Here is a 22,277-nt window from a genome sequence, read left to right on the forward strand (position 1 = left end):
AACACCATTTAGGAATTTGATAGATTTGTCATCCAATTTGTTGGAAAAAAAGATACACACTAAAATGGGGGGTTGAATAATGTATATAAAAAACTCACACTTTTAAAGTATAGTGAAGTAGTAGAAACTTTGGCAGATGAAGTACCTGAAAGTAATCAGACGAAGGAGTACATATCTTTTATATTGGTTCCTCTCAAAACAGAGACTACGTCTAGTTCTTAATCCGATTAAATTGTGTTCTATTATCTTTTTCAAGATACAAGTATTTTTTCAACAAGCCACTTCTGGCTAAAACCTAAGTAGTTTTTGACTTGCCTCTTTAAGCAACTAACCAAGTATTCTTTCAGCAAGTCTCTCTAGGCTTAACACCAAGTATTCTTTTCAACCAATCTTCTTCAAGCTTGAACACTAAGTATTCTTTTAACAAGTCTCTCCAGGCTCAACTCTTACAAATAAATTTGAAAAGAGTTATAAAGATAGCTTCATCTCTTCTTGACATGATGCTACGAAAATTAAGCACAAATAGTCTACAAAGAAATATTACAAGATTTACAATGAAGAGCTTCTTTGTATTACTTCAGCCTTTTGTGACTTAATATGTTTCTAATAGATGACTCTAATTTTCTTTGTCTAATAGATGATATATATTTTCCACATTTTGTCTGATATGTTATATCTTTAAAAAAGTTGACTTTGCCTAAAGAAAATATTTTGTTTGTCATCATTAAAACTTAAAGGATCGTCTATTCTCTTAAAACAATATTTTTGATTTAATACAATTGTAGAGTTATCCTAGTAGGCCTAGTTTCCAAGTTTTCTATTTGCCTCATCATGGATAATGGCATCAAATTGATGCTAGCCCTTAAATCCAATAATGTTTTTCCCACAAGTAAGCTTCTAATGGTGATTAGAATAGTAAAGCTACAAGGATCTCTTAATTGTTGAGGCCTAGATTTCTGAATGATGACATTGCAACCAACCTGAAACTCCACAATTTTATCCTTAATGAACTTTTTCTTCTTGGAATGTTGACATCTATTCTAGTGCTTTTTGAAAATGAAATATTTATCTAAAGTCTCTTAAAAATGTCCAAGAACCAAACAAATTATCTTTCTTTATTTTTTTTGGATGGAGCATGTGGATATGACATGTTCTTCAAAAGGGGATTCTTAGCCACACCTTTCTACCTCTTCCTCAGATGATCATTTTTTTCTCTTCCCTTTTTTCCTTTTCACTCAAACTCACATTATTTACACCTTCACTTTTATTTTTCTCAACCCTCTCTTTCATCTCCTCAAAAACCATTTTGTCACTCTTGTTTTTTCCTCATCACTTTCTTTATTTTTGAAATTCTAACTATTATCCCTCCTAATCACTTTACCACTCCTTGTTGTAATGGAACTACAATTCTCCTTAAGATTAGTTTGAGTATTGGTAGAAAATAACCCTCCTTGTTGACCTGTTAGTTGCTTTGCAATCTGACCAATCTGAACCTCCAAATATTTTATGGAATTATTTGTTTTCTTCTAATTAGCAAAAGAGGCCTGCATGAACTAGGTCAATGTATCTTCCAACTTAGTTATTCTTTCATGTATAGAAGAGTAGTGACCTTGTTGTTGGTGTTGTGGTGGTTGTCTATTGAAAGCATTTGTTTCATTCTTCCAGCCATAGTTATGATTGTTGTTGTTCCTCCATCCTTGCAAAAAATTGTTAGAAATATTATGATTATTAAAGCTACCTCCTCTTTTTTTGTTGCCCATATAATTAACTTTATTTTCTTGAAAATTGTTGAGGCCTACAATAAAATCAAATGAATGATCTCCATTGCAAAAGTCACATCTAAGAACTTGGTGTTGTGTAGGAGCTATATTAATAGAGTGAATGTTGAGGAAGTTTTTCCATCTGCTTTGTCAAGGCTTTAATTTGTTTAGATATGAGCTTATGTTATGCTAGAATGGCATCATCGATATTCAAATTAAGAACACCCCTCCTCTAAAAATTATGTTGTTATAGTGTGCTTGATGATCAGTAAAAGCAAGGGATTCAATATTTTTAGTGACTTCATCAATATAAGCAGTCTTCATATTGCCTCTTATAGTTGCGTCTAAAAGCATATTGATATTTGGCTTTACTCCATAGCAAAATAAATTTGGCTGAGCAATATCCTCAAAGCCATGATTTAGGTACTTTCTTAAAAGAGACTTGAATGACTCTCATGCTTCACAAAAGGAGTTCATCTAACCCTTGTTGAAAGGTCGCTATTTCTGACTTAGCACTAATGTAATGAGAAGATGGATAAAATTTGCTCACAAACTTATTTTTCATGTCATTAGAGGAGATAAAAAATTTGTTCAACAAAACTTAGTTGAGATTATTATTGTTGATCCTTTGGAAAGTGTACTAATATCAACTTGTAATTAGTAGTGCGTATGGGTCATCTCCACATGAACTTGGTAGATATTAATCAAATCTCGCACTTAAGCTAATTAAGTAAGAAATTACTATTCATAATTCTATTAATATATAACATATTTTGTGATGTAATTTGGTATTCAAAGTAAAGGATAAGATGCAACACATATTAAAAAAAATTTAATTCAATAGATTTAGATTGTTTGGACCAACTTCTTTAATCAAGATTCAATATACTCCTTAATCTAGCACATATGCTTAAGTCATATATATTCCATCAACGCAATTGACTTAAATATCTAAAAATCAATTCCTTGATATTTAGTTCTAAGCATCTTCACATATGATTAATCCAACCATTCATACATCTAATGAGTTGAACTCTATTTCTAACAATCCAATTCATTAGGTGATTCAACTTAATTATTGATTCAAGGATTATTTTCCTATCAATCTAAGATCATAAATCATGTCACAAACAATCAAGAACAACATCAAGAACAACGGGTGCAAGTGATACCAACAAATAAGAAAGTTAGCTATTTATACTAGGGAGTGCCAACTAAAGATTACAAAATGATTCCATCACTTGATTTTGCTATCGCTTTTTCAACATCAAGAACAACGAGTTCAAGTTTCTTCCTTGTACCAAGCTTCAATAAAAAAAATGCCTTATTTTTGTCAAAAATCACCTAGCCAAATAAATTTTGTGGCAAATTTGAGGTTTCTTCACACTAAGGTAACAAATTCGCCCAGCCATTTTATGTTTAAGCTGGATAATGGAGCTTGTCTTGTCTTAATTTTGTTGATCACAAAACTTAGCCTAGCCAAATGTTCACTCTTCCACTTTTTTCTCTTATTTTGGCTTCAAAATGTGATCTTGTTGTATTCCTCTCATAAGTCTTGGTTTTCCACTTGATATGAGTTACACCTAGAACAAAAAATATAATTGAGATTAATTAGCAAAATAGTTATAAATATAAAAAGTAATTTACTAAATATATTACAAAGGTTAATTAATTTTGACATTTAAACAAAGAAAAAGGCTTGGAAATATAGTATAATGTCTTCTTAAAAATACTCAATTCAAGTAAATTTGACATCTAACAACTCCTTCAAACCTAAATCTTTGCTTGCCCTCAAGCAAAAACAACTACTACCTCACAACTTATCTTTTTGCTAAAAACAACAAAGTTCACAATTTTGACATCAACTTCACACATCAGATTTGAAAAGATTTCATCTCATCATTAAAAACAAATTGCACTAATTATCATTAACCCTTTAAGAAGAATCAGGAACATTCAACATTAAAGATCATATCGTTCCCACTAGATTCAACAAATCCAAGACAAATTAGCAAATCACTTAGAGATCAAAGAAGGAAATGATCCAAAATTGCAACTAGTTCAATGATTCCTCAAAAGTGTTTCATTCATAATTCAATCAAATTTACATGTGGTTGTTTCACTCAATCCAACCAATTTGTCTCTAGAAATCAATGTTAAGGTTCATCTTTGTATCATCACAATTGCAAAACAAGCCATGAATCACTAAGATCTTTAAAGGCTTGTAACAGGATTGCGCTCCAAAATAAATCAATTTTTCTAGATAAGCAATCAAAACACCAAAGGTTAAGAGAGCATAAGTGAAATTTCAACTTTAGTTCACTCTCAATTTCTTTCCTCCATTGCAACTTCTTTGCTAATCTAATTTCCCATTATCTTTCTTAAATAACAACCGAAATCACATATTGATAAGGGGATTTTTTTTCTTATACACAACCATAAATATATACAACACACATTACATTTGTTTCTTTTATTTTATTTTTTCTTTGCTTTTTTATTTATTTATAACTTTTAGAGATAATAGAAATCAAAAGTACAAGTAACATGAGAAAACTCTCAACATATCATCATTATTTAATCCTTTATACTTTTCTTTCTTTTCAACCTTTATATGCTTTCTCCTAAACCTACATTTTTTTCAAATCTTATGGATTCTAATCTTTAGTGAGGGAAAACTCATGGTTTTTCTTTTCAATGCTTAGAGGTTGACAAAAGAAATTTTTCTTGTAAGGTTGGTTAAAGGTTGCTTATGTTTAGAAATGTAATTTGTGTCAATAAATGATGTTTGTTTGATCGCTTAGTCATTATTTGCATTTTAGCTTTACTCAATCAAGGGTTACTTAGTTTTAGTTTTTAAGTACTTGCTGTAAAACTTTTAATTTATGAAAAACAAAGTCCATAACTAAGATACATCATATATGTTTTTACTCTTTTTTGTATGTGTGAAATTGTAGATTTTCTAATATCAACTTGTTATTTTTTTGCTTAGTCTTATACTTTGTCTTTTATTATTGTGTTTTCAATAAGCTCAATCTATTTTGACATATAATGTTGACTTTGAAATTTTTTTTGAAATTCCTAAGCTCAACTAATATTTTACCAAGCTTCTAGAGCTTGTTTTCAGCCTAAAAAGTGTTTTTTTTTTCAAAAGATAAGCCTTATCTTCTTCTCCTTCGTTTACAAAACCTAGGGTTATAAATTTATATTTGTAAGAAGGCATTTAAAAATGTCTATTTAACATCAAGTTGATAAACCTTCCAATTTTTTTTGAGAATTTACAGTAAGCAACGACCTGATGGTGTCCAATTCGGACTGTATCTAAGTAATCAACATTAAAAATTTGAGCATATCTTTCCACTGTGTGTCGTGGCTTAGTAGCTATTCCTATCTTCAATTTTTTCTACAAGATAACAAGTTTGGTTTCTCTCTATCATTAGTAACTCTTCCTTCATTGCAGTCAAATGGATTTGATTTTTCTTTACTTCTTCATAGTTTGTAGGATCACATACAACAATGTTATAGTTGTCATAAATATTAGAGAGCAATCTAGTACCTCTTACTTAAAAATCATCAACTAATTCATTTTACCAACTCTCATCTCCTAGACTTAATGCTAGAAACTTTAAGTTAACATATTTAGAAGCATGATATTTATTTGTCTTCTTTGGATAATCCAAATTCCATTCTTTTTCTTACACTAAGTACACATCCTAGCTAATAATAATTATTCTAGTTTATGGCTAGAAGATTTTATAGGCTTTGTTGACTGCACTACACCTTATAAAAATGTTTGGTGATGCTCGTTTGTTACACTCATCTCATTTGTTGGGTGAAACATGAGCAAAGCACACCCAATCAAATATTTTAAGAAATTTTAGTAATGCTTTATAACCATATCAACTTTAAATGGTGTTTGACTCATCAATGACATTGTGGGAATTCTATTTTAAAGAAAAGCAACTATGCTTGCTACCTTTTCTCAGAACTTCTTTAACAAGTTCTTCTCATTTTTATCATACAAAACACATCTTATCCTCTCTAAGATATATTATCCTCTCACTAACTCCATTATTTTTTGTGGAGTATAGGGAGTGGTAAGTCAATATGTAATGCTTGCATCCTCACAAAAGTTATTGAACTTTTCAGATGTGTCCTCCTTACAATTGTTTGACCTAAAAAAATTGAATTTTAAGACTACTTTCATTCTCAAGCTTAGCTTTGAACTTTCATAAAAATTTAGTGAGAAAGCAAGTTGCTCCACCTCCAATGGGTTCATAGAAAATTTTTCTTTCATTTTCACTTTAAAGATGTCTTGATCAGTTGCATCTTTAATTAAACATTTTTTTTTCTTTGAAAACTTTAAATCCTTTTTCAATTAGTTGACCAACACTTAACAAAGTCTAACTTGATATTTCTTTGCTACTAGAGGTTTTCAAGAACTTCTTTATACTCAAATTATTGGTTAAAGTGCATACATTTTCATCTTTATCAAATATTAGAATTTTCAAATCTTTATTTTAATTCTAGATAAATCAACATAGAGCTGACAATGTAAGATAATTATGTCTCATGTGAGAAAGATGTGATGTATAAAGGTACTAATAAATAAATAATTAAATAATAAGGGACTAAATCATAAATGGGCTTAATGGAGCAGTTTTAAGAATAATTGTTTGATGGAGGACAACCCTTGAAGCTTCATGTGGAACCCATTACTAGGTTCATGGCTAGGAGAATGGAGGAAGATGGAGGAGACACCATGCCTAAGGCTATACTCATCATGAGTGTGGAGTATTGACCCTCTCCTAGACCTATTTTGAGTAGTATAAGATTTTATTGCTTTTATTCCCATTTTGCCCTTGTATTTTAGGGAACTTTAGATGATAGGGTTTTATTTTGTATTTTCATTTAGCCTTTGTATTTTGGGGCAAATAATCTTAGGATTTATTTTTGGGCTTAAACATTGAATTATGAGGTCAAAGTCCACCTTTTTCTATTTTTAGGTCAAAGGGCATTTTAGTCTTTTACGGGGAAGGGAACCCACACATCATTTAGGGTGCATTACACGACCATGCAACCCTAGATGCTTTCCTACTCCTATATATACCCTTGGCCTCCTTCCATGTACACACTTTGGATTATATGCATTTGAGTGAGCTATTTGCCTTAAAAGCTTTCCTTAGTCATCTAGGGTTCCATGACCTAAGCCTCTTCTTTCTTTCAAGAGTGAGTGTTAGGGTTCCTTTGAGTGGCCTTCATCCATCCTTGGTGAAGTGAGCAAACCTAGAGCCATAAAAACACCTTCCTACCTCCATAAATCATATTCGCCCATCATCATCTCTCACGTCCATTCTCTCCTTTACTTCACCCTTGAAGAAACATCCAGCCCCTCACATTCCTCTTCGACCGTGAAGAAGAAGTTCATTTTCATTCTTGGTCTCCATTGATCATCCCATGGAGAAAAGGACTACATCATTGTTATTTGATGGGAATAACAATCTTTAGGGGTTATAAATATCGACTAATGTGAAACCAGGTCCACACCCTTGACAGAAAGTATTCTCTCAAACCCTAGCCATCACAGAAGAAAGAGAGAGTAGAAAGAAAAGTCAAAAGGAGTGAAATCTTGGTTCTCTTTTTAAGAAGATCAAAGTACTTTAAGGATCAAAGGATATTTCCATTATAGAGAAAGATACATACTATTTCTTATTACTATGTGAGTATCATGAATTTCAAAGATCCTTTTAATTTTCTATAATTGAAGTATTAGAAAATCATAAAACTTACATGTGGTATCAGAGCAAGGTTTTAGAAATTGTATGATTCTCCATGAATGATATGTATTGTGAAATTGTATAATTTCCATGAATGTTATATATATTTATTTATGTAATGATTTTGCAATGATCTAGAAGACATTGTCAATGCAGAAATTTTATGTATATTTTTCCCACCGGATGTGAGATAAGTGTGCAACAATGAAAATAAAAGAGTATTTTTCTCATCAGAAGTGAGATAATTGTACAACAATGAAAATAAAAGAATATTTTCCACACACCAGAAGTGAGAAAATAATATGAAAAGTGAAAAGGGAAAGGATAGATAAAGAAACAAATATGATATAAATATTATGTTCGATCCTTTGATATAAATAAGAGTACCACCGGAAGTGGAATAATTTTGTCAAGGTCATTGTTGCAATATTAAATGATGTTTGGGACAATTATATACATATAAATCCCAATTCAAATGAACCCTAATTTTATAAATTAGGAATTATGATTTAATTTTCCGCTACATGTTGTTTATTTGGATCATGAATGAAATTCTTAATTTTGAATTATGATCAATATATTAAATGCCACATTATCAAAATCCTAATGACATTTGTGTAAGAATTATTTTCTTTAAATTAAGTGATTGAAAGAAATTTTCCTTTTTTTTAAATGCTTGAATTTGTATTTCAAATCGGAAAGAATTGATTTTTTTTCTTTTAATCAAATTTTGGAATTCGTGACTGTGCACTCTACCCTTATGTATTTCAATGTAGAAATTTGTATTTCAAATTGGAGAATTGATTTTTTTTCCTTTTAATCAAATTTTGAAATTCGTGACTGTGCATGCTACCTTCATGTATTTCAACGTAGAAATCCAATGTTCTCAATTTCTAAAGCATGAAGTTTTATTTTCTTTTCTTTTATGAAATTCATGAATGACTTTAAATTGGGACTAGTAAAGTTTTTCTTTACTTGGAATTAATTGTATGATGAATTTGTTAGTCACCAAAGTGGCCAAATTTTATATTTATTTAATTCCAAATAAATGGTGATTTAATTCAATTGCCCATAGAATAATGGATGCTGAATAAAATAATTGTTTATTTACGAGTATATTGAAATTCATTATTATAAGACATTTATGTATCGCCCAAAGGTTGATTAGTTGTTCTCATAATTAATGAATATAATTGTGTGTGACTTATGTGTGCTATTAAATTATTTATATACCCAAAGGTATTAGATAATTTTAATTGGTGCATGTATAGTTGCAAAATAATGATTAAATTTATTTGTATCATTATGTTTGTATGTTGTGTGTTGATATGTATCACCCAAAAGAGAATACATCAATATACTATTGATTGATGTTTGAATATATTATGTGTATCATATACTTTATGTCTCAAAACACTCATGTGAAATTTTTATTATAAAGTATTTGTTCCCAATTTACTGAATTCTCTTGTAGCGTCTGATCCAATTTTTTAATAGGCTTAACTTCTGTGACTGGAATGAGCAAGTCCAATTTTACCTCGGTGTATTGGATTTAGACCTTGCTATATTGGAAGAGCAACCTGCTGTTATTATTGATTCTAGTAGCGATGAAGAGAAAGTCTATTATCAAGCTTAAGAAAAGTCTAACAGACTTTACCTAATGTTCATGAGAATGATTGTCATTGACAATATTAAGACAACTCTTCCCAAAATTGAAAGTACTAAAGACTTTATGGGTTTTGTGGGAGAGCGCTCTCAAACAGCTGATAAGTCTCTTGTTGGGACACTAATGAAGACACTGACCACCATGAAGTTTGATGGTTCACGTACTATGCATGAGCATGTCATTGAGATGACAAATATTACAACAAGACTTAAGTATTTTGGAATGGCTGTGAATAAGAACTTCCTTGGGAATGTTCTACTTTTTTGTGGCATAAATGTTTAGGATACATTTCTAGAAAAAGAATGGAAAGATTAAAAAAAATGAAATTCTTTCGAATCTAGATTTTACGAATCTAAATATTTGTGTGGATTTTATTAAAGGAAAACAAATAAAACATAGAAAGAAATGAGCTACAAGAAGTACTTAGCCTCTTGAAATTGTGCATATCGATATATGTGGTCTTTTTGATGTCAATTCTTTTGAAAAAAAATTACTTTATTACCTTTATAGATGACTATTCATGTTATGGTTATGTCTATCTATTGCATGAGAAATCTCAAATAGTATATGCCTTGGAAGTTTACTTGAATGAAGTAGAAAGACAATTAGACAAGAGTGTGAAAGTTGTAAGATCTGATAGAGGTGGTGAGTATTATGAAAGATATGATAAAACTGTGCAACACCCAAGTCCATTTGCTAAACTCCTTTAGAAATGTAGCATTTGTGCTTAATATACAATGTTCTGAACACCACGACAAAATGGTGTACCAGAAATGCATAACAAAACATTAATGGATATGGTTAGGAGTATGTTAAGCAATTCAACTTTACCCATGTATTTGTTAAACAAGGTTCCTAGTAAGGCAGTTTCAAAGATACCTTTTGATTTGTGGACTGGTAGGACACCTAGTTTAAGGCACCTGCATGTTTAGGGTTTCCAGACAGAAATAAGGATTTATAATCCACAAGAAAAGAAATTGGATGCAAGAACAATCGGTGGATATTTCATTGGTTATCCAGAAAATTCAAAGGGATATATGTTTTATTGTCCTAATTATAATATGAGAATTGTTGAAACTGGAAATGCAAGGTTCATTGAAAGTGGTGAAATCAGTGGGAGTACAATTCCACAGAAAGTGGAAGTCAAAGAAGTTAGAGAGCAAGCTCCTTTGACTTATGCCTCTAGCAATAAAGTAAGTGTTCCTCTAACTGTTGATTCAAATAAAAATGAAGAGGAGCAACACAATAATGAACCCATGATTTATAATGAACCTATTGTAGAACAACCACAAGAAATAACATTAAGGAGGTCACAAAGAGAAATGAGACCAGTTATTTCGAATGACTATATGGTACATGAGTTAGAAACTAACTCAAGCATTAATGAAAATGATCCAGTTTCGTTTTCACAAGCTGTAAGTTGTGATAATTCTAAAAGGTGTTTAAATGCCATGAAAGAAGAATTAAAATCCATGGAACAAAATGATGTTTGGGACCTTGTAGAATTTCCAGAAGGTTGCAAGAGAGTTGGTTGTAAGTGGGTCTTTAAGACTAAACGTGACTCTGATGGCAACCTTGAACGATACAAGGCTAGACTTGTTGCTAAGGGTTTTACTCAAAAGGATGGCATTGATTACAAGGAGACTTTTTCACCCATCTCACGAAAGGATTCCTTTAGAATTATCATAGCATTAGTAGCCCATTATGACTTGGAGCTACATCAAATGGATGTGAAAACCTCCTTTATAAATGGAAATTTGGAGGAGAATTGTTTACATGGACCAACCAATGGGATTCTCAGTTGATGGAAAGGAACACATGGTGTGTAAATTAAAGAAATCAATATACAGACTTAAGCTAGCATCCTTCCAATGGTATTTAAAGTTTAATAATACCATTGTTTCCTTTGGATTTAAAGAAGACATTGTTGATCGAAGCATATATTTGAAGGTCAGTGGGAGTAAAGTTATATTTTTAATTTTGTATGTTGATGATATTTTGCTTGCAACTAATGATCTTGGTCTTCTTTATGAGACTAAGAAGTTTCCTCTAGTAACTTTGAAATGAAAGATATGGGCGAGGCAAGCTATGTGATAGGAATAGAAATATTCTGAGATAGATCACAAGGACTGTTAGGCTTGTCTCAGAAAGCATATATCAATAAAGCACTATAGAGATTTAGGATGGAAAAGTGCTCAACATCGCCCGTTCCAATTTAGAAAGGAGATAAGTTTAGCCTCACTCAATGTCCTTAAAATGACCTGGAACGAAAACAAATGGAAGCAATTTTGTATGGATCAGTTGTTGGGAGTATCATGTATGCTCAGATCTATACTCAACCAGATATAGGCTTTGCAGCTGGAATGTTAGAAAGATACCAAATTAATCCAGGAATAAAACATTAGAAAGTTGCCAAGAAAGTTATGAGATATTTATAAGGAACAAAGTTTCATATGCTTACATATAAGAGGTCTAATCACCTTAAGATGATTGGATATTCAGACTTTGATTTTGCTGGATGTGTGGATTAAAAAAAATCCACTATTGGCTATGTATTTCTTTTAGATGGAGGAGTAATATCATGGAAAAGTGCAAAACAAATACTTGTTGCTTCATCGACTATGAAAGCTGAATTTGTAGCATGTTTTGAGGCTACAATTCAAGCTAATTAGTTGCGAAACTTTATTTCAGGGCTTGGAATTGTCGACAGTATTGCCAAGCCGCTGAAAATGTAATTTGACAATTCTGCAGCAGTATTTTTTTAAGAACGACAAGTACTCTAAGGGTGCTAAGCATATGGAATTAAAGTACTTTGTCATAAAGGAAAAAGTTCAGAAACAAAGAGTGTCAATAGAACATATTAGCACAAACCTTATGATAACTGACCCTTTAACAAAGGGATTATCGGCCAAAATATTTATTGAGCATGTTAAAAATATGAGCATTATTGTTACTAATGATTGTTGAGTATTATGTTTATTTTATATTAAGTGATTGACATTTTGAGCTCATTAATGATATGTTTCTGAGTACCTGTTCTCTATGGTTTTATGCATATTTGTATTAGAGTAATGTAAATAAGTGTAATCTTGAATAATGATATCATGTTGGACCAATTATGTGCTCCTTATTAATGATCATATTAAGAAGAAGACTCGTTTGTAGTACATGGAAGGGACTATGTCGATTAAACTAATGTACAACCGCCATGACTCAAATTAGTTCATATTTTTAATTATGAAATTATGATGAACCCAACATATAAAATGATTTAGTCATTTTAATGCGCATTATGTTAATTTAATTAATTTATTTATTTGTCCATTATGAGAAATGTCACACGAGTCAAGTGGGAGAATGTAAGATAATTATGTCTCATGTGAGAAACATGTGATATATAAAGGGACTAATAAATAAATAATTAAATAATTAGGGACTAAATCATAAATGAGTTTAATGGAGCAATTTTGAGAATAATTGTTATTTGATGGGAATAAAAATCTTTAGTGGTTATAAATATCCACTAATGTGAAACAAGGTCCACACCCTTGACAGAAAGTATTCTCTCAAACCCTAGTCATCACAGAAGATAGAGAAAGTAAAAAGAAAAGTCAAAGGGAGTGAAATCTTGGTTCTCTTCTCAAGAAGATCAAAGTACTATAAGGATCGAAAAAGATTTTCATTATAGAGAAAGGTACATACCATTTCTTATTATTATGTTAGTATCATGAATTTCAAAGATCCTTTTAATTTTCTATAATGATTTATTAGAAAATCATAAAACTTATAGACAATAGGTAAATATTATGCATGAAAGATAGAGTCCTACATTTGAAAGTTGTTGACCTTGACTTTTATTTATCATCATTGCAAAACACAAAGACACAGGGAATTGTCTTTGAAATTTGAATGTACATGTATAATTAGAAGGTATCAAACTCATTCCTGGTATAAAAGTTTTATTACCAATATTTTTGTTAGTAATATTAGTAGTTGATAGGACATTTGTTCCATAATCACCCACTTGCAACCTTGTGTTGTTACACCGGTTATTAGCTTGATTCATATTTCTTGAAAGCATGACAAGTACACCAAATTTTAATTTAAGTGATGATTTATTATTTCTAAACACTCGATGTCATTCAAAAACACATTGGTGAACCAATCACCTTGAATTTCTTGATATGCATCTGATTAGTCTAAACTCAAGTAGTTTTTTTCATCTGCATGTATTAAATATAAAATGTAGTAATCAAACTCTTCAATAGATTCTATAATAGAACAAAGGTTTTTACTCTCCTAAAAAAAAATTAACACACATTATATTTAAGTCAAATGATTCAATAAACATTTGCATACGGGATTTCCAATAGTGATATCCTTCACCATTAAATATAGGAGGTCTACTAATAGAATTTCTTTCGGGAAAAAGAAAGTTTGATGAGGCCATTATTATTCTTGAAGCTTTTAAGCCTTATACAAAAAACCTGCTCTGATATCATTTGTTAGTCAAATAGCCTCGTATAACTTAAGAGAGGGGTGAATTAAGTTTTCCAAATTTTCCTCTGATAAAACTTTTTCGAATTACTTTCTTACAAATTCAATTCCTTAGATAAATTTATATGTAAAGAATGAATGTTGATGCAAATTACTCAATCACAATTAATAACAAGTAATTAAAAAGTGTAGGGAAATAAGAATTGCAAACTCAATTTATACTGGTTCGGGCCAATCTTGCCTACATCCAGTCCTCAAGTCTCCCACTTGAGATTTCCACTATTCTTGTAACTCTTACAAGACTTGAATCCTCCAACACCTTGGAACTCCCTTTCCTTGTGTTGAGATTAAAAAACCAACAAGAAGAAAAAAATGCTTTCTCCTTTACAGATCAAATGATCAATTGAGTATAATGTAGTAACTCTATTTGAAGAGTAGATTTTACGCTTTAATGATCTTAAAGAACTCTTTAGAGATTTTTGCAAATGACTTTGGCCAAGGAGTTTTTTTTAATAGATTTACATTTGAGTTCGTAACCTTCTTATGAAAAATTATAGGTATTTATAGATAATTATTTCTTAGGTTGTGTCTTTCCATGAAGAGTTGTAACTCTTTATAATTTTTCAGAAAAGATACTCTGGTAATCGATTACAACGGTTTTTAAGTTCAAAATAATTGAAACGTTGTATCTTTTAAATTCAAATTTTGGAAGTTTCCTCTTCTGGTAATCGATTACAAGGTCTGGTAATCGATTACCAGAACACATTTTGTATTCAGAATATGAACTTTGAAGTTTCCTTGTTTTGGTAATGGATTACAAGGTCTGGTAATGGATTACCAGAACATATTTTTGCATTGTTTCAAAAAATTTTATGTAGAAAACTTCATATCAATAATTTCTTTCACAAATCTGTTTTAAGAAATGATTTGAACTACTCTTTAAAGCTTTTGTTAAGTCTTTCAAAAATATTTTTACTTACTTTTAAAATATTTAAAACTTGCTTAAATTTAAAGAGATTAATTTGAGATTTTTGAAAACTTATTCTCAAGGCCAAGCATACTTGCAATTCTAAAAGATTTTTTTTACATTCTTAGCTAAGTTGACAAAACTTATCTATGTAATACTTGAGATCTTGTTCTTGCATCAACTTGCTTTAGTTCAACCTTGATTTTTCTTCAATGCTTTATAATCACTTTGGCATCATCAAAACATTTGTGCATATTTTCTTCCACACAAAGTATTCAATGTGTGTAATAGGTTTTCATTATTTTGAATAAGAAGATCTCCAAGTATGTCAATTTGTCTTTCTCCATTTTCATTCAAATTCATATCTCCGTCTCTAATTACATGTATCCAATAACCAAATTATTTAATATCACTAACATTTTCAACTATTTTTGTTGTATTTGATCTCATATTTTGAATAATTTTCAAAATTTTGCATGTCTTTCATATTTCTAAAATATTCATTGTTGTTTTGAGATTATCATGTCTTGATAATTTTTTAACAAATGACAATATTTGTCTATAGCATAGTTATCAATCTCTAATAGCGAAATAGCATGATGACTACTATTAATATATATACAATAATAATAATAATAATAATAATAATAATAATAATGTGTATATATATATTATGCTATATTTATAATCTCAAAAATAGAAAAATAACTCAAAATTCATTTATTAATTATTTTGAATAATAATAGTTCATAGTACTTAAAATAAAGAAAATAAAAAGCCAAGGAAACATAGTGCTTAAAGTGTTAAATCATATAAAGCTAAAACCTATAGTAACTAAAGTACTAAATAACTAAAAAGTTATCATTAAAAGTTAATCTTCATCCTTATCAAGATCCAAGTCACCTTCTTAAATTTTGTCACTCCCACTAATATTATAATTTTATTCTTCTATTACTTCATCTTCACTTGGTTTATTTAAATCCTTTTTTCCCATCACTCCCATCACTCTTTTTCCTTTTTACTTTTCTAGATGTAGATGCAATTGTTGTTGCCTTCTTATTTTTTGTTTGTCTCCTAGTTTATTTTAAAAGTTCATCAACCCTAGTTGCCTTAGCAATATATGTCCAAGTCAAGACATCATCATAAGTAACCAACTCAACTTCAACATCATTGTCTTTATCCAAATCTCCAAAGATTCACTCATTGTTATAATCAATTCCATTTAAAGCAATAGGATCAATTACATCCCAACACTTAAGATATTCTTAAAGAGCTTGGTTATATTTAATATAAACCAAGTTTCGAAGCTTTTGGTGTTCAAACCTACTTCTTTTCTTCAAGTGATAATAATATAAAAAAACATGAATGTCAATTAAGTTTTCATTTCAATGATAAACTCAAATTTAAATTGTTTAATTGCACATGTATATTAACTTACATTCTCAAAGGCCCTCTAATTATGCTCACATCCTAATAAGCACTAGTGGAAAAAAAACTTTTAAAATCGGTTATTTTGGACTTTTAAAATCGGTTATGGAACCGATCTTAAAAGAGTCAATGTTGAAAAGGTAGACTTTTAAGATCGGTTATAAACCGATTTTAAAAGTATACTTTTAAGATCGGTTGATTTATAACCGATCTTAAAAGTCTGGACGGTGAAAAAAAATTAAACTGGAACGGGCCGTTCCAAAACTGCAAAAAGACCAAAAGCTTAACTTTCAGTACGGGGGGAGAACGTCCCGTTCTCCATGGAGAACGTCCCGTTCTCCATGGAGAACGGCCCGTTCTGCAAGGAGAACGACTCGTTTTCCTTGCAGCACGGCCCGTTCTCAAGGGAGGACAGTCCGTTCTCTTTGCAGAACGGCCCGTTCTGCAAGGAGAACGACCCGTTCTCCTTGTAGAACGGGCCGTTCCAGGTTCAAATTTTTCCCAAACTGAACCTTCGAAAATAGAGATGAGAAAAGTATGAGCAAACGAAAAGAGTTACAATTAGAACATGAGAAGACGAAAATGAAAACGAAATTTACCTTGGAGACTTTAGAAAATAAGAGCGTCAGAGATTAAAAAAAGGAATGGAGGGAAAGATTAAAGAGAATGAGAATGGATGGGAATATAAAAGATTTCTGACGATACTTTTAAAATCGGTTATTTAAGAACCGATTTTGTATACCACATACAAAATCGGTTCTGTAATAACTGATTTTAAAAGTAGCACTTTTAAAATCGGTTCTTAAATAACCGATTTTAAAAGTGCCACTTTTAAGATCGGTCATGAAATAACCGATCTTAAAAGTACTTTTAAGATCGATTATTTTGTAACCGATCTTAAAAGTTGTGTCAGGCATACTTTTAAGATCGGTCATAAAATAACCGATCTTAAAAGTACTTTTAAGATCGGTTACATTTTAACCGATCTTAAAAGTGTTCATGTTATTTACAAAATTGTCACCGCGCCACTTTTAAGATCGGTTACCTTATAACCGATCTTAAAACTCCGATTTTAAATCTAATTTTTGCACTAGTGGATGTATAAGTTAAGCTTAGAAATTGAATGGTAAGAATTTAAGTTTGGTGTATGTCCTTTCTTCCACCACTCAATTATAATTCATTTCACATACAATGCTTTAATATTATTTACACATAATTATTAAATAATCATTCAACTTTATAAGCGATGTTAAGAAAATTTTCAATTATCAAAAATCATTTTAACCACTGCTCTCACTATTGTAGGAGTACAAAACCTGCCTCTTACCCTCTTATACATTAGCAACTAACTGTGAATAGTCTATTATTTAAGTTTTACTAACCTTATTAATACATTTGTAGGGGTCATTCACCACTTCAACGTATTTGTCAATTTTTAGATTGATGTGAAAGAGCTCGAGATTTAGATAATATGTCATTGGAAGCAAAAGGTGATGAAGTTGACAACCTCATCTTCTACCAATAATTGCAAAGATATGCTCATATTTCTCGTCATTGTAATTGAAAGAAATTTGAATAATCTTTTTGGCCTTATCTATATCAGTATAAAGGTAACCCATTACAGTTTTTTGTTTCATTATCCACCAACCTCTACACATGTACAATATAGGCCTTATAGCCTTTAAAGCATACAAAAATAAAAAAATTAGATATGCAAAAATAAAAAATTACACAGTTTATTTCTAGTGTAGGAATATAAAACTCTTTTTTCTCATCAAGACCGAAAAAATTTCCCAAATTATGCTTTCATGTAACCACTTTATTTTATACATAGATTATTTACATTAAAAAATTGCTTTATCACAAGTAGATAAAACCCATAAACTATTACAACAAATTGAATTGGGATATCAAAAAGGATTAACATTCCTACTAAATCTATTCTTATTGGTGAAGAACCCAATTAAGTTTGGCCTATAAGGCAAGAATGATTTTTGTTTACTATTTTCCATCCTCTTTCTATTCATCACATAAACCTTCTCGTGAGGAGATAAAGTTGTTATGCATTTACCATCCTTTCTTTTATTTAGAAAATTATTTTCTTTCTTCAAAGGACTCAATAAAACAAAAGCATCTTGTCCATCACTATTTGTTTGAAGCTTAATGTCTTTGTGAAATCTCCATATCTTTGAGAAACCTAAAGATTTGCTCTTCTTGCATCTGAAATTCGAAGCATCCATTTCAACCATTGTAACTTTTGGTGAAGCCTCGTTGCATGATCCTTTCAATATATCTGTTGATTGAAAGGAAAAGCTATTGGGTTTCTTATCAACAAAAAGCTTCTTTAATGGTAGTTGAAGAGGCAAGTTGTTGTATTCATATGTGGTGGCAAGTACAATGGATTGATCAAAAGTAGCGAACGATTGTCGGATCTTTCCATTGTCAAAAATTTCATCAGCAAATAATATAGGTGTTTCTTGGAGTTCACTGCATGTAAAATTAAATTCTAGTTCTTCAACATTTTCTTCGCTGTCAAAATATATTTTGTTTTCAGCCATGAATTCTGAGTCTTGTCTTAAAGGAATGCAAGTAGAGTCATTAGATTTGGGAAATGAATTAGGCATTTGTATCATGGACAATGCTTGCACTGTCAATTTCTTAACAGCCTCGTTCTGCATGTTGTTCTCAATTTTTGAGTGTGTGAATGGGAAACAAGGTGAAACTAATAATGGAAGTGATAATGAATTTAGAGATGAAAGATATTTATACATGCGTTATAATGTTAGGTTCATTTAACAATTTTTAGGAGGTGGTTGGATAGGGAAGGTGTGGAGAGCCAACATAACTATTGGCAAGTTATCCCTTAAACTAGTTAGATAACATTTTTGTGTCGTTTATTTTATTCACTAATAATAGATTTTGGTTTGTTATATATTATTTTCCTATTTTACTCACTTTGCAATTGCTTCGCATCTTAGTAACCTAAACTTACAATAACAATCCAACTAAAAGTGCAACTTCCTTTCTTAACTTATGGGTTGCTTCTCATTAAAGATGTGAATTGAAACTTTTTTTGATCTTAAACTTTCACATTTGATTTTAAAATAAAAGATACACTTTACTAAAAATATTTAGGTAGGTTTCCACTAATAACAAAATTTAAAAGTTTATGTAAAATAAGATCATATATAGTTTTTAGTGTTTTAAAATATGTTTGTAAATATAAATTTGAGAATTTTTATATAAATTATCTATAAATATAAGAAGTTTTTTAATTTATTATAAATTTAACTAAGAAACTTGAATTATATTTAAAAATAATTCATTCATTGTTTTTATGAACAATAAACTCCTTGTAAAAATAGTAGAAACACATGTATAACCCAACCCATTCACTTACCATCTCTTTTAGATATTACATTACCCCTAAATCCTACAAATCACTAATATATTTTTCTTATTAATTCTTGTTAGTCATGCATTCACACAACCCACTTCAATTACAATTTTTTTTTTATTAAATTAAATTATGGTTCATTCAGGCGAGCATAGGAGCAACATAGCTTACTCCCTAGAAGCATGAGCTTGTTATCTTCAAGCATAAACGTCTTTGTCATTATCACTCATTGTAGCATAGGCATGTACCACTCTAATCATGGCCATAGTCCACTTATCTGACACAAAACAAGCAGGCTCCCACCCAAGCACAATTATGATATGTCTTGCACAGGCTTGCATGAGTGCACTTCACTTAAGTAGATCGTGCTTATCAGTCCAAAGTTGCGAGATTGCTTCAGACTTAGCTGATTCGCATGTCATTTCCACCCCCTCTTCATCTATTTTGCATCACAACATAGAATCATTTAAAACTTAAACCAATCATTCCAAAATTCACATCATACTCTAATAATTCTCAGAATCAAACGAGTTACACCAAATCCCCAAATGCTGAAAACAACCCCTGACCCCCAATATACAACACAATATAATTCAACATCAAAAATCAAGAATTTCATCTACGCTCATACATCAACAATTAACTCTAAATAGTTTCAATTTCATAAAAATGAATATAATTATTAATCCTTCAAAGGCTCAAGGGTCACCTCACCTCACTACCCCCATACCTCTTATATTTGCCTGTAATGAGACACTCTCATTCACTTCCTTACCTCAACTTATGATCTCTAAGGCATAGGCACACACCTTCGTCGTCTCTAGAACTGCTCCACAGGCTCTAAGGGGTTTTCCTTTACAACATTTTAGCATTTAGAAGTTTGATGCAAAAAACTAATCAAACCCTCTTCCTTTTATTTTTAAAAAGGCTCTAGGTTGGGCTCAAGAGTCTAACCCAAAGACTCATCTCTATCCCACTGTTTATTCTCTTTTATTTTATTTATTAAATATCCTTTGCTTATATTATAAACCCAATTAAATAAATTAATTAAGCCCGTAATATAAATATTATTTAAATAATTTTATTTTATTTTTGATTTCAAAATCAGGATGTTACAACTCTCTCTCTCTTGATGAAATTTACCCTTAAATTTTATCTATAATGAACAAATTCGAATACACTTCTCTCATCTTGTTCTCCAGCTCCCAAGTAACACTCTCAAAAGTAGTTTCTTCCCATACAACCTTAACTAAAGAAATATCCTTGCCTATAAGTTGTTTAACCATTCGGTCTTCAACTCACATTGGTAAGGTCTCAACAGACAAGTTATCTTTAACCTTAAGATTGTTTGACTCAATCACTTGTGACGAATTATGGTCATATTTACGAAGTTATTACACATGAAAGACGATAATATGGAAATTTGACAAGTGTCAAGGTAAAGAAACTTTGTAAGTTACTTCATCAACTCTTTTTGGAATTTAGCACGAACTAATGAAACAAGGTGTAAGCTTTCTAGAATTGAATGCCCTACCAACCCTAGTCCACAAAGTAACTTTAAAGAACACATGATCTCCTTCTAGAAATTCTAAGCTCTTCTTCCTTTTACCTCAACTCTTCTACCTATTTTGGGTTTCTTTCATCCTATCCTGGATCATTTTAACAATTTTTCATGGTCTATTATACTACATCAGGTTCTCAAATAAGGTTATCTATAGTTCACACCACACTAAGGTGTCTTACATCTCCTCTCATACAAGGCTTCATAGGGTGTCATCCCAATACTAGAATGATAACTATTAATGTAGGTAAACTTTATCAAAGGCATAAAACTATATCACCTACTCCCTTATTTTAATACATAGGCTTTAAGAAAGTCCTCTAGGGATTAGATGGTTATCTCGGTCTGGCCATCGATTTGAGGATGATAGGTTGAACTTAACCTAAGCTTGGTTCCCAAGGCTTGGTGAAGACTCCTCCAAAATCTAAAGGTAGATATAAGACCCCTATCAAAAACATTGCTAGAAGGCACATTGTGCAATCAAACAATCTCACTAATGTAGAGATTAGCTAATCTCTCCAAGGAATACCTAATGTTGATTGGAGTAAAGTGAGCAAACTTAGTCAGTCTATCAACCATAACCTAAATGGAACCAAAACCCTTTGTAATCCTAGGCAACCCAATCACAAAGTCTATGAAAACACTACTCCAATTCCCCTCATGCACACTTAAAGGCTGTAACAAACTTGACGATTTTGGGTGCTCTATATTAGCTTTCAAGCATACTAAGCATGCACACATAAACTCAACTATGTTTTTTATCATATTAGGCCACCAAAACATCTTCCTAAGGTTCTGATACATCTTAGTGGCACCTGAATGAAGACTAAACTCACTCCTATGTTCTTCCTCTAGGATCAACTTCTTAAGCTCGGAGCCACTAGGCATAAAAACCTTAAACCTTAACACTTCATCAACTCTTATTTAAACTCACCATCTATTAACCTTTTGACCTTCTCTAATCTCAACCAACAAATAATTAGTTACTCTCAACATAATTAGTCTCACACTGCTAGGGGTAATCTCTCATGCTAAGCTCATATCCTTAAACTCTACAATCAAATTTGTCTCCCTAATCATCAAGGCTAACACATATAAGGATTTCATACTCAAGGCATCATCCATTATATTGGTTTTACCTAGGTGATAACTTGATCTAACATTTATCTTACTGAACACACAAGCTCCCACTAATTGGTCCATAAAGTTATTTATCCTAAAAAA

At 31.0% G+C, this 22,277-nt stretch overlaps 1 protein-coding gene across 1 annotated transcript; it reads right to left on the reverse strand.

Moving 5' to 3' along the window:
- Window positions 1-17,738: 17,738 nt before the first annotated feature.
- LOC109813836 (uncharacterized) lies at window positions 17,739-19,040 on the reverse strand. Its single transcript, XM_083074139.1, has one exon. The coding sequence runs from the start codon at window positions 18,864-18,866 to the stop codon at window positions 18,006-18,008; it is 861 nt and encodes a 286-aa protein (XP_082930265.1). The 5' UTR covers window positions 18,867-19,040; the 3' UTR covers window positions 17,739-18,005.
- Between the last annotated feature and the right edge of the window lie 3,237 nt (window positions 19,041-22,277).

Source organism: Cajanus cajan, chromosome 5 (assembly GCF_000230855.2).
Source record: "Cajanus cajan strain Asha chromosome 5, NIPB_CcT2T_4, whole genome shotgun sequence".
Lineage (NCBI taxonomy): Eukaryota > Viridiplantae > Streptophyta > Magnoliopsida > Fabales > Fabaceae > Cajanus > Cajanus cajan.

Bases quoted from the DNA above. Each gene is read 5' to 3' on its own strand.
- LOC109813836 (XM_083074139.1), bottom strand. From the start codon at position 18,866: ATGTATAAATATCTTTCATCTCTAAATTCATTATCACTTCCATTATTA.